This window comes from Puma concolor, chromosome D4, assembly GCF_028749965.1.
Source record: "Puma concolor isolate L17-30 chromosome D4, mPumCon1.1.hap2, whole genome shotgun sequence".
Classification (NCBI taxonomy): domain Eukaryota; kingdom Metazoa; phylum Chordata; class Mammalia; order Carnivora; family Felidae; genus Puma; species Puma concolor.
In genome coordinates, this window is record NC_141679.1 from 41107841 (window position 1) to 41121942 (window position 14102).

Consider the following 14102-nt stretch of genomic DNA (forward strand, 5'->3'; position numbering starts at 1 on the left):
CAAGCCTGATGTGGGGCTTGAACTGTTGGACTATGAGATCGTGACCTGAGCTAAAGTTGGATGCTCAACTGACTGAGCCACCCATGTGCTGCCCCACCAAATTGTTTTTGTGTTTGTTTATTTTTGAGAGAGAGAGAAGAGAGACAGAGGATCCAAGCCTGATGCAGTGCTTGAACTCATGAATTGTGAGATCATGACCTGAGACAAAATCAAGAGTCAGACCCCCTACCTGGAAATTTTCAAACTTTCATTAAATACACACATGCCTTGGAGATCTTGTGGGGCAATTCCAGACCACCACAATAAAGCAAACATTGCAATAAAGCGAGTCAAATGAATTTTTTTTGGTTTCCCAGTGCATATCAAAGTTATATTTACACTATAGTCTATTAAATGTGCAGTAGTTTAATGTCTAAAAAAGTACCTATTTCAAGTAAATACCTATTGGTAAAAAATGCTAAAATTTGAGCTTTCAGCAAGTTGTAATCACTGATGACAGATCACCATAACAAATATTATAATAATGAAAAAGTTTGAAATAGTAGAGGGATAAGAGTAGATAAAGAAGAAACACTAACTGTATCTGCCAGTGATACAATAGTATACCTGAAAAATTTGAAAGAAATCAATGCTAAAACAAACAAGAAAAATAAGAATTTAGTATAAGAGCAGGATACAAAATTGATAATTATAAAAAAGTAGCTTTCATATATACAAACAATTAGGGGACATAATGATGGAGAAAATCCCATTTATAATAGTCAAAAGGAAGACTAAATATGTAGGAATAAATTTACAAGAAATATGTAAAAGTTAGGTAAGGAAATTTTTAAAACATTCTGGGAAGATTTGGAAAAAGACTTAAACATTGAAAGATGTCCTCTTTTGGATAGGAATACTAAACATCATGATAACAGTTATTTATTTTTTAAATGCTTTGACCTCTGCAATGGCAGTAAAGATTTTAATTTGAAACTACAGGTTTCACCTATAAAGCTGAATTTAGCAACAAGACAAAAAATTAAATAATTTGGTAAATGCGGTGCTTTAAAAAATTTTTTTAATGTTTATTCATTTTTGAGAGACAGAGTGTGAGCGGCAGAGGGAGGACAGAGACCGAGGGAGACATAGAATCCAAAGTAGGCTCCAGGCTCTGAGCTGTCAGCACAGAGCCCGATGTGGGGCTTGAACCCACGAACCGTGAGGTTATGACCTGAGCTGAAGTCTGACACTTAACCGACTGAGCCACCCAGGCGCCCTGAAAAATATTTATATTCATAATTAGAGAAATGCAAATTAAAATGACAATATTTTTTCTCACCTATCAGACTGGCACACATTTAAAAATATGTATTCTTTTGGTGAGGCCATGGAGAAATGGGCATTTTTGTACATTGCTGATGGAAATGCAGACTGCTACAAGCCTTCTCTAGGGCAATTTGGGAATGTGTAACACAAAGGACATGGGTGCTTACCTTGTGACCCAAGCGATCCTACTTTTAAGCAGTCTCTGCTGGAGCTACACCTCCAACAGTATGAAAATACAATATGTACAGGGTTATTTATTGTTTGTTTATATTGTTGCATTGTTTATAATTGCAAAATATTAGAAATGCCCTAAATATATACATAGGAGAGTGTTGAACAAACCATAGGACATCCATACAGTTAAGTGTTGTGCAGCTATACTAAAGGCTGAGGAAGGATGAACTGATAGCATAGTTTCTAGGAGATACTGTTACATGAAAAAAGCAAAGCCCCATGGGACGCCTGGGTGGCTCAGTAGGTGAAGCTCAGGTCATGATCTCACAGTTCATGAGATTAAGCCCTGAGTTGGGGCTCTGCACTGATAGGATCCTGCTTAGGATTCCCTCTCTTCTCTCTCTCTCTCTCTCTGCCCACCCTCCCACCCCCACGTGTGCTCTCTCTTGCTCTCTCTCAAATAAACTTTATTAAAAAAAAAAAAAAACACAAAAAACAAAGTCCCAAAGCATATGCCACCTTTTATGTAAAAACTCAGTTTGCCAGGTATCAGTTTGTTGGGTCTCATCTATAAACTTGCCTTTTTTTGCCTTCTCTGTAAAAATGGGCCTTGGCCCTTATCCTTGGCCAACTGGCACATTGTTAAGCTTTGTCAGTAAAAGTGCAGAAGAGATTTTGCAAGAGGGAAGGGTTTTGCTTGCTGGGCCGCTGTTCAGGGCGCACAGCACCTGGCTGTCTGCAGCTCCCATTGCCCAGCACTGTTCCCTGCCCCTCCACCCCCCTTCGTGTTTCCCCTGTGCAGCTCCTCCTCGTACCCTGCATTTCCAGCAGTTTTGCTGCTGGAGCACCATAGCAACTTTCTCTGCCCTTCAGGGAGTCACAGCCATGGCCCCTTTAACAAACTGTGGATCTCAGTCCTGCGGGGAGAAAAGGAAGACTTCTTGGGCACTGTGTCTCAGCCCAGAGGACAGGATGCTCCTTAAGTATGCTATGCCTATATTCTGCAGTTCTTTACTTCTTACTTACTAATCACTACTCTAATCATCTGTTAAAGTTATTACTTCCTTAGATTAAGCTTTCTCTGTTCTAATTACCGTGTAGGTTTTTTTCTTCCTAAATTGAACTCTGATAGAAAAAGAATTTTTTTTTTTTGAAAGAGAGAGGGTGAGTGGGGGAGGGGAGAGAGGGAGACAGAGAGAGAATCCCAAGCAGGCTCTGCACTGTCAGTTCGGAGCCCGATGTGGGGCCAAACTCACAAACTGTGAGATCATGACCTGAGCTAAAACCAAGAGTCGGATGCTTAACTGACTGAGCCACCCAGGTGCCCCACAAAACTTAAGAAAATACACAGATATTTGCTTATTTGAACAAAACAAATGGAAAGCATAAACCACAACTGTAGAGATTGGTTGCCTACAAGGGGTGGGTGGGAAAGGGGTGGGAAGTAAGGAAGGAATGGGAACAAGTTAGTAGGGATGAGGAGGGAATGGTGCTTCTTCGGGTGTGTGTGTGTGTGTGTGTGTGTGTGTGTAAACACATTATATGTATCTATAACTCTGACCGTTAGGACCATAGTGAGGTCTCACCTATCCTTTACCTGTCTCCAAAGCAATCAATTAAAACCAGCCAGGATGTGAGTTATTTGGGGGGACCCAAAATAGAGCACAAGAACTAACAAATGACGCTGTGTCACAGATAACAACACTGAAGAGAATGAGGAAGAAAGAACTGACCTAAGTCCTGCAGAAGCGTAGCTTGATTCAGTGTTGCAAGGCTAAAAGCAAAAAGTACTGTTCATGACTTAGTGATTCTGAAACTGTGTTTTCTAGGCTTGAACAAATAAGTGAATTAACTAATGGGTAAGGGGAGCCAGGTTTCTCACCCGTGGAGAAAGAAGTTACAAGGAAAGGTTGAGGGCTAAAATGAGCCCTCTGAGTTTCGTTTGAGATTAGAGTGTCGGTATAAACTCATGGTTAAATATATACCAGATAGAAAAATACAGAAATGCAGATGTTTGTACATGCGTGGGATAATACACATCTGCATGTTTTCTGCCTCTCTCCGCTGAGAGGTTTGGAAGCACTGATGGCAGTGGCATTGAAAACACCCAGGGCTGAGACCGGGAAATACAGGGTGAGCCTTGAGCATCTTATGGTGCTAGGCGAAAGTAAGGAAATGCTCAAAAAAAGGATGAGGGTTTGTTGAAAGAACGGGAGCCAACTTGAAGGAGTTCCTGATGGCCACAGTTTGATCAGCAGAGTAATTTAATTAGATATTAGTTAACTAGGTACTAACCTACAGAATGAAGTAAATACGAGTTCGTGTTACTATAAATGACCAAATAAATGGGAGAAAAGAGACCGGTCTTTCTCATAATGCTAGTGAATAAATGTAGAAGGAGGGAAATAGAGAATTGCCACGAGGCATATTCCACAGTAATATATGTGCAGACAAAATTTTTTGTTAATTTTTTTTAACATTTATTTATTATTGAGAGAGAGAGAGAGAGAGAGAGACAGAGCATGAGCAGGGGAGGGGCAGAGAGAGCAGGAGACACAGAATCCAAAGCAGGCTCCAGGCTCCGAGCTGTCGGCACAGAGCCCGACACGGGGCTCAAACTCACAAACTGCAAGATCATGACCTGAGCTGAAGGTCGCTAACCAACTGAGCCACCCAGGCGCCCCAGACAAAATCTCCTTTTGAATGCTAAAATTCCTGGGTGAAAGTTCTAGGAGAAACAAGATTTGCATGGTTTCAAAGGATCTCCCCCTAAATACTCAGCAACTACAAAGGAAAATAAAGTATCTTTTTAGCGTAGGAATCGGGCAGACAGGAACCTAACCAAGGGCAGCCTCACCAGTAACAAGACATGTGAATATCGACACCATGAACTTCTTGGTGTGAACCGTGAGGACATCATTCTTGTGGTATTCTTGCCCCAAATGTACAACCTTACTCTAATTGTGAGTAGACAGTAGTCAGTGCAAATTCAAGGATATTCTACAAAGTAACTGAGCGGTGCTCTTCAAAAGTGTCAAGATTATGAACGGCAAGAAAAACTGAGGAACTGCAGCCACCTGGAGGGAAAGGAGAAGCAAGAAATGCAGCACAGTGTCCTACAGAGGATCCTGGCGGCGGAAAAAAGGCATCACGTTTAAAAATTTGTGAAATTCGGGGCGCCTGGGTGGCGCAGTCGGTTAAGCGTCCGACTTCAGCCAGGTCACGATCTCGCGGTCTGTGAGTTCGAGCCCCGCGTCGGGCTCTGGGCTGATGGCTCAGAGCCTGGAGCCTGTTTCTGATTCTGTGTCTCCCTCTCTCTCTGCCCCTCCCCCGTTCATGCTCTGTCTCTCTCTGTCCCAAAAAAATAAATAAACATTAAAAAAAAAAAAAAAAAAGACTTCAAAAAAAAATTTGTGAAATTCGAAAAAGACTTACAGTTAATAATGCTGTATTAATGTTAATTTTCTGATCTTGACAATTACTCTCTGATCATATAAGGCATTAACATAGGGAAACCTAATGAGAGGTGTAGGGGACTCTCTACTAATTTGACAGCTTCTCTTTAAGTCTGACATTACTTCAAAATAAAAGTTGAGTATTGAAGATACCTTGGAAGACTCAGTAAAGAATATTGAAGTTTGATTTTTCTTGTGTCTCTGGCAGGGTTAGAAAGAGGCTTCTGGAACAGCGGGAAGAAACCATAACGATAGATCGGGTTTGCAGGCAAGAAACCTTTGCTTACGAGATGGTAAGAGTCTCCTCTTTTGCACCTTTTCCCGTGAAACAATGAACTGTGTCATTAGGCGTTAGTGGTATCTCCGTGGTGGCTTTCTATTGGATATGCTTAGTTGAAAACAAACCGGAGAAACCTCGTTGGGACTGGGAACTGGTAGGAGAAACAGACCCATACCTGGGTCTTTCAGATCTCTGCCTTTATTTTTGCTTTCAGCTTAGTCTTGCTCTGTGTGTTAGGCTAACTTCATGCCTTTTCATCATCCTATTCCTGATACTTTTGTTCTGCTCCGGATTTTGATTTCACCACTTTCTTCCTTAATCTACCAGCTCTTAATGTAAACCGTCAGAAAAATTTAAGATGCGGAGTAGTGAGGAATTAAGTGTTAGTAGACATGATGGTTTTATTCAGTACATATTCTTGAGGACCTACTGTGTGTCAAATGCTGTGTTGGGCACATTATAGTACATAAGGGCATCTGTTTTCTCTCCCATGTATATTTTTATTGTAAAATTTGAGTAACATAAACCTTACTATTTTTTAAAAAATTTTTTTTTTTTTAACATTTATTTATTTTTGAGACAGAGAGAGACAGAGCATGAACGCGGGAGGACAAATGCAATATTTGTCCTTTTGTGTTCAGCATATTTTACTTAGTATATTGGTTCAAAGGTTTATCTGTGTGTTATAGGTATCAGGACTTCATTCTTTTTTTTTTGACTGAATAGTATTCCATTGTATGGATATACCACTTTTTTTAAATCTGTTCATCCTTTTTTAAGTTTATTTATTTATTTTTGAGAGAGAGCACAAGTGTGCGTGAGCAGAGGAGGGGGAGAGAGGGAGAGGAAGAGGGAGAGAGAGAGAGAGAGAGAGAGAGAGAATCCCAAGCAGGCTTCTTGCCATCATCACAGAGCCCAAAGCAGGGCTTGATATCATGAGCCTCAAGCCCATGACCTGAGCTGAAATCAAGAGTCAGATGCTCAACCGACTGTCACGCAGGTGCCCCCATCTATTTATCTTTTGATGGACATTTGGCATATTTCCACTTCTTAGCTATTGTAATAATGCTGCTGTGAACATGAATACACAGGTATCTGTTTGAGTCCATTTTCATTTCTTTTCAGTACATATCTGGGAGTGGAATTGCTCAGTCATAAGGTAATTCTAGGCTTAACATTTTGAGGAACCACCAAACTGTTTTCCAAAGGAGCTGCATCGTTTTACATTCCCACCAGCAATGCACAAAGATTCTAGTTTCTCCACATCCTCTTTAGCATTTGTTATTTTCTGGGTGTTTTGTTTTGTTTTGTTTTGTTTTGTTGAGAGTAGCCATCCTAGTGGACCTAAAGTGGTATCTCCTTATGGTTATGCATTTCCCAGGTGATAAGTGATGTTCAGCATCTTTTTATGTGCTTGTTGGCTCTCTATATATCTTCATTGGAGAATGTCTATTCAAGTCCTTCACTAGTTTTTTAATTGGGTTGTTTCTTTGTTGTTGAGTTGTAAGAGTTCTTTGCATATTCTGGATACTAGACCCTTACCATATGTGTGATTTTAAAAATATTTTCTCCCATTCTACAGGTTGTCTTTTCACTCTCTAGATAGTGCCCTCTGATACGCAAAAGTTTTAAAATTTGATTAAGTGTGGGCACCTGGGTGGCTCAGTCATTAAGCATCTGATTTCAGGTCATGATCTTGCTTGCGGTTCGTGAGTTCGAGTCCCACATCGGGTGAGCATGAACCCCACTTCGGGTGGGCTCGAGCCCGCATCAGGTGAACACGAGTCCCACTTCGGGTGAGCCCTACTTCTCTTTCTCTCTCTCTCTCTTTCTCTCTCTCTTTCTCTTTAGCATTTCTATATGGCAAGTCTAGTAGCAATGAACTCCTTCATCTTTCTTTTTTTTTTTAATCTGAAAATGTCCTTAATTTTTCTTTCATTATTGAAGGATATTTGCCAGGTATAGAATTCTTGCTTAATGGTTTTTGTTTTCCTTTCTCTCTCTCTCTCTCTCTCTCTCTCTCTCTCTCTCTCTCTCTCATGTTTTAAAATATGTTGTCCTACTCCCTTATCTCCATGGTTTCTGTGAGAAAATACCTGTTAATCTTACTGAGGAACCTGATTTCCTTTAGTTGTTTGGGGTTTCTTTTAGCTTATTGAGTGCATTTAAAAAGACTGTTGATCTAACATTTTTGACCAGTAATGTCAATATCTGGGCTTCCTCAAGGATGGTTTTTGTCAGATTCTTTTTTTTTCTTTGAATGTGACATATTTTCTTGTTTTTTGTGTGTGTGTGCTTTATAAGTTTTTATGGTTACCTGGACATTCTGAGAGTAATTTTTTACTTGTTGAGGGTTGGAGCTATCTATGACTTTTCCAAACTTTTCTCAATGTGTGTATTCCTTGTTGTGTATGTTTATGGATATTTCTGTTTCATTACCTCTGTGGGCAGCCGGTGACCTGTTGAAGATTTCCTTAAATGTCTGCCTCCACAAATGGGGGGGGGGGGGGGGAAGGCCCTGTCTCTAAATGTTCTAGTAGCTGCTGCTGTGGGAAGCCACTGCTGGCAGGAGGCTCAATACCAAGGCTAGTGTGGGCATCAGGCCATCACCAGACCAACCAAAACACCTAGTTTTGGGAAAACAGGGTCCCCACAGCTTGTCATATGACATCAGCCATTTGTTCCAGGAACACAGGCCACTATTTCCACACCTGCAGTGGAGCTAAGGAATGGGGATGGGAGCTGATTTGTACCCTGTGCTTACTTGTGAAAGATCAGTGGCTTGTTTTCTCATCAGACGCTTCCCTGCTGGATGTAACTGACCGATCACTTTCCAGAGTTTCAAAATAGTTAATTCCGGTCTCTCTCCATCTTATTGGTTGCTTTGGTGGAAGGACTGACCCCCAGAGCTGCCTACTATGCCATTTTGTTTAACATCACTCCCTCTTATATTTGTACGTGTACTTATTTTTGTACTTCTTAACTAGTCCACCCTGGTGGCCTCTATTCTGTAGTTACCGCACACACATAATAGAGGGTGTAAGGTATTAAAGATGTGATAATGTTGTAAAAAGCAAGACAGTGTTGGTTTTAGAGCTAAATAGATGTGTATTTGCATCTTAACTTGCTGATTTACCATGATTAAATCTGAACCTCTGTGCATAATCTGTCAAATAAGCGTTCATAGTGATATGAGAGGGGGTATGTAAAAGTGTTAGCAACTGTAAATGCCAGTGTTGTACCAACATTCGTTGATAGCTCCTGTTTTATCATCAGTGGCTAAGCACTTAGTGCCAAACATTGTCAGATGCTTTATGTACACACTCCCAGCAATACTTCTATAAATTGAGTATTTTCTGGTTTTTTACGGAAGAGGAAACTAAAGCCTAGAGAGATTTTTAACAATTTTCTTAAAGTAAAATTAAGAGTCAGACTCAGGGCCGTCTGACTCAAGCTCTTGCTGATGGCTGTTGTTCCATACTGCCTCTTACCTATGTCACAGTGTCTGATTTTTAAGGTCTCTTACTCGTTTTTCTCCTTCAGGAGTCACATGCCATAGGAAAAAAGCCTGAAAACCCAGCAGACATGGTTGAAGAAGGGGAGCTTATCCTATCTGTGAATATCTTGTACCCCGTTATATTTCATAAGGTCAGTAGTAAAATCTTTTGAATTTTGCAGATAATATGGTTGACTTTTGTCAAAGGGTTTCATTATTTGAAGAGTCACAATCCTTAGGGCTCAAAATAAATGAAACATATGCTGCTTTATCGGACATCCTGCCTATATCCTTGGTTTCTTGTTTTAATGAGAATTATCATAAATAAGGTCAAATTTCAAATAATCTCTTAAGAGGATTACAGTTATAACACTGGAATGTATACCTAATTGCTGCACTGGAAGCAACTGAAAGTATATGCAAATCTTCAGTGATTCTAATTATATGAATTATTGAGGGAGTTGTTTTTTTAGTTTTGTGTTTTTTTTTAATTTTTGTAGTATCAGAATACAGACATTTATTAGGTTTTAGTAGTAAGCACACGAGATGTATTTGGGTAGAAAGCTGTGAAGTTTTGACTTTTTTGTGACCATAGTAGGGAAGTGAGCCAAGGACACTGGTGGAATATGACCAGGGATCTTGGCTAAGGACGATGGCGTGAGTCTCCTTTCTGATTTCTGGAGTTTTGAGTTACCTCTTTTTAATTTTCTTTCTCTATTTATTGGTTTTTAAAATTACATCCAAGTTAGGTAGCATATAGTGCCTTAATGATTTCAGTAGTAGATTCCAGTAGATTCCAGTCCCTGTGTATAACACCCAGTGCTCATCCCAACAAGTGTGTTCCTTAATGCCCCTTGCCCATTTAGCCCAGCCCCCCCCCACAACCCCTCCAGCAACCCTCAGTTTGTTCTCTAAGAGTCTCTTGTGTTCTGTCCCTCCCTTGTTTTTATATTATTTTTGCTTCCCTTCCCTTATATTCATCTGTTTTGTGTCTTAGATTCCATATATGAGTGAAGTCATATGATAATTGACTTTCTCTAATTTCGCTTAGCATAATACACTCTCATTCCATCCACCTTGTTGCAAATGGTGAGATTTCATTCTTTTTGATTTCTGAGTAATACTCCATTGTGTGTGTGTGTGTGTGTGTGTGTGTGTGTGTGTGTGTGTGTGTGTATACACACACACATCATATCTTCTTTATCCATTCATCTGTCAATGGACATTTGGGCTCTTTCCTTACTTTGGCTATTGTCAATTGCGCTGCTATAAACATTGGGGTGCATGTGCCCTTTCGAAACATCACACCTGTATCCTTTGGATAAATACCTAGTAGTGCCATTGCTGGGTCGTAGGGTAGTTCTGTTTTTAATTTTTTGAGGAACCTCCATCCTGTTTTCCAGAGTGACTGCACCAGTTTGCATTCCCACCAACAATGCAAAAGAGATCCTCTTTCTCCACATCCTGGCCAACATCTGTTGTTGTCTGAGTTGTTGATGTTAGCCCTTCTGACAGGTGTGAGGTTGTATCTCATGGTGGTTTTCATTTGTATTTCCCTGATGATGAGTGATAAGCATTTTTTCATGTGTCTGTTAGCCATCTGGATGTCTTCTTCGGAAAAGTGTCTGTTCATGTCTTTTGCCCTATCTCACAGGATTATTTGTTTTTGGGGTGTTGAGTTTGAGAAGTTCTCTATAGATTTTGGATACTGACCCTTTATCTGATAAGTCATTTGCAAATATCTTCTCTCATTCCATCTGTTGCCTTTTAGTTTTGCTGAATGTTTCCTTTGTCGTGCAGAAGATTTTTATCTTGATGAGGTCCCATTAGTTCATTTTTGCTTTTGTTTCCCTTGCCTCCAGAGATGTGTTGAGTAAGAAGTTTCTGCGGGCTAAGTCAAAGAGATTTTTGCCTGTTTTCTCCTCTAGGATTTTGATGGCTTCTTGTCTTACGTTTAGGTCTTTCATGCATTTTGTAAGAAAGTGATTCAGGTGCATTCTTCTGCGTGTCGCTGTCCAGTTTTCCCAGCACCATTTGCTGAAGAGACTGTCTTTATTCCTTTGGATATTCTGTTCTGCTTTGTCAAACATTGTGGCCGTATGTTTGTGGCTCCATTTCAGGGTTTTCTATTCTGTTCCATTGATATATATGTCTGTTTTTCTGCCAGTACCATTCTGTCTTGATGATTACAGCTTTGTAATACATCTTGAAGTCCGGAATTGTGATGCCTCCAGCTTTGGTTTTCATTTTCAGGATGGCTTTGGCTGTTTGGGGTCTTTTCTGGTTCCATACAGATTTTAGGATTGTTTGTTCTGGCTCTATGAAGAATGCTGCTGCTATTTTGATAGGGATTGCATTGACTATGTAGATTGCTTTGGGTAGTATCAACATTTTGACAGTATTTGTTCTTCCAACCCGTAGCATGGAATAATTTTCCATTTTTTTGTGTCTTCTTCAGTTTCTTTCATACACTTTCTGTAGTTTTTAGTGTATAAATTTTTCACCTCTTTGGTTTGGTGTATTTCTAGGTATTTTATGGTTTTTGGTGCAACAGTACATGGGATCGATTCCTTGATTATTTCTCTTTCTGCTACATCATTATTGGCAACCGATTTCTGTGCATTGATTTAATATCTTGCAACTTTGCTGAATTCATGGATCAGTTCTAGCAGTTTTTTTGGTGGAATCTTTTCGGTTTTCCATATAGAGTATCATGTCATCTGTGAAAAGTGAAAGTGTGACTTCCTCCTTGCCAATTTAGATGCCTTTAATTTCTTTTTGTTGTCTGATTGCTGAGGCTAGGACTTGCAATACTATGTTGAATACCAGTGGAGAGAGTGGACATCCTTGTCTTGTTCCTGACCTTAGGGGGAAAGCTCTCAGTTTTTCCCCATTGAGGATGATATCAGTGGTCTTTCGTATATGGCTTTATGATCTTGAGGTGTGATCCATCTACCCCTACCTTCTTGAGGGTTTTTATGAAGGATGTCGTGTTTTGTCAAATGCTTTCTCTGCATCTATTGAGAGGATCATGTGGCTCTTGTCCTTTCTTTTATTAATGTGAGGTATCACATTGATTTATTTGCAGATGTTGAACTAGCCCTGCATCCCAGGTGTAAATCCCACTTGATTACGGTGAATAATTCTTTTAATGTATGGTTGGATCCAGTTGGCTAGTATCTTGTTGAGAATTTTTACATCCATGTTCATCAGGGAAATTGGTCTGTAGTTCTCCTTTCTGGTGGGGTCTTTCTGGTTTTGGAATCAAGGTAATGCTGGCCTCATAGAATGAGTTTGGAAGTTTTCCTCTCATTTCTATATTTTGGAACAGCTTCAAAAGAATAGGGTTAACTCTTCATTAAATGTTTTGTAGAATTCCCCTGGAAAGCCATTTGGCCCTAGACTCTTGTTTTTTGGGGAGAATTTTGGTTACTAATTCAATTTCTTTACTGTTTATGGGTTTGTTCAAATTTTCTATTTCTTCCTGTTTCAGTTTTGGTAGTGTATATGTTTCTAGGAATTTGTTGATTTCCTCCACATTGCCCGTTTTATTGGCATATAATTGTTCATAACATTCTCTTACTATTGTTTTTATTTCTGCTGTGTTGGTTGTGATCTCTCCTCTTTCATTCTTGATTTTATTTATTTGGGTCCTTTTTCTTTTTGATCAAACTGGCTAGTGGTTTATTAATTTTGTTAATTTTTTCAAAGAACTGTCTCCTGGTTTCATTGATCTGTTCTACTGTTTTTTTCGGTTTCAGTAGAATTGGTTTCTGTTCTAATCGTTATTATTTCCTGTCCTCTGCTGGTTTGGGGTCTTACTTGCTGTGCTTTTTCCAGCTTTTTAAGTTGTAAGGTTAGGTTGTGTATCTGAGACCTTTCTTCCTTCTTTAGGAGGTCCTGGATTGCTAATATACTTCCCTTTTATGACTGGCTTTACTGCATCCCACAAGTTTTGGGCTATGGTGTTATCCTTTTCATTGGCTTCCATGTACTTTTTAATTTCCTCTTTAACTTTTTGGTTAGCCCATTCATTCTTTAGTAGGATGTTCTTTAGTCTCCAAGTATTCATTGCCTTTCCAAATTTTTTCCCGTGGTTGATTTCGAGTTTCATAGCATTGTGGTCTGAATATATGCACAGTATGATCTTGATCATTTTGCACGTGTTGAGGGTTGATTTGTGTCCCAGTATGTGGTCTGTTCTGCAGAATGTTCCATGTGCATTGGAGAAGAATGTATGTTCTGCTGCTTAGGATGAAATATTCTGAATATATCTGTTAAGTCCATTTGGTCCAGTGTGTCATTCAAAGCCATTGTTTCCTTGTTGATTTTCTGCTTAGATGATTTGTCCATTGTTGTAAGTGGGGTGTTAAAGCCCCCTACCATTACGGTATTATCGATGAGTTTCTTTTTTTCCTTTTTTTAATGTTTATTTTTGAGAGAGAGAGAGAGAGAGAGACAAAGCTTAAGCGGGGGAGGGGCAGAAAGAGAAAGAGACACGGAATCTGAAGCAGGTTCCAGGCTTTGAGCTGTCATCATAGATAGAGCCTGATGTGGGGCTCGAACTCACAAACCATGAGATCATGACCTGAGCCAAAGTTGGATGTTTAACTGCCTGCACTACCCAGGCACCCCTGAGTGAGTTTCTTTATGTTTGTGATTAATGGATTTATATATTTGGGTGTTTCACATTGGGGGCATAAATGTTTACAATTATTAGTTCTTCTTGGTGGGTAGACTCCTTAATTATGATACAGTATCCTTCATGTCTTGTTACATTCTTTATTTTAAAATCTAGGTTGTCTCATATAAGTGTGGCTACTCCCACTTTCTTTGGTGACCATTAGCATGATAGATGGTTCTTCAACCCCTTACTTCCAATCTGAAGGTGTTGTTAGGTCTAAAGTGAGTCTCTTGTTAACAGCACATAGATGGATTTTGTTTTCTTATCCATTCTGTTACCCTGTGCCGTTTGATTGGAGTGTTTAGTCCATTGACATTTAGATTGAATATTGAAAAATCTGAATTTATTGCCATTGTGTTGCCTGTAGAGTTGGAGTTTCTGGTGGTGTTCTCTGGTCCTTTCTAGTCTTTGTTGCTTTTGGTCTTTTTTGTTATTTCTTTTCTCCCCTCAGAGAGTCCCCCTTAGAATTCCTTGCAGGGCTGGGTTAGTGGTCACGAACTCCTTAACTTTTTGTTTGTCTGGGGAACACTTTTATCTCTCCTTCTATTTTGAATGACTGGCTTGCTGGATAAAGAATTCTTTGCTGCATATTTTTCTGATTCAGCACATTGAATATATCCTTTCACTCTTTTCTGGCCTGCCAAGATTCTGTGGATAGGTCTGCTGCGAACCTGATCTGTCCTCCCTTGTAGGTGAAGGACTTTT

The 14102-nt window shown here is 39.7% G+C and overlaps 1 protein-coding gene across 2 annotated transcripts in view; it reads left to right on the plus strand.

Annotated features, from left to right (window-relative positions):
* Positions 1 to 14102, plus strand: part of SNAPC3 (small nuclear RNA activating complex polypeptide 3) — a 46164-nt gene that overhangs the window by 12872 nt on the left and 19190 nt on the right. For both annotated transcript variants that reach the window (XM_086685343.1, XM_086685342.1), the window contains exons 3-4: positions 5146 to 5230; positions 8761 to 8865. In XM_086685343.1, the coding sequence (XP_086541469.1) occupies positions 5146 to 5230; positions 8761 to 8865 (190 nt within the window). The remainder of the gene's footprint in view (positions 1 to 5145; positions 5231 to 8760; positions 8866 to 14102) is intronic.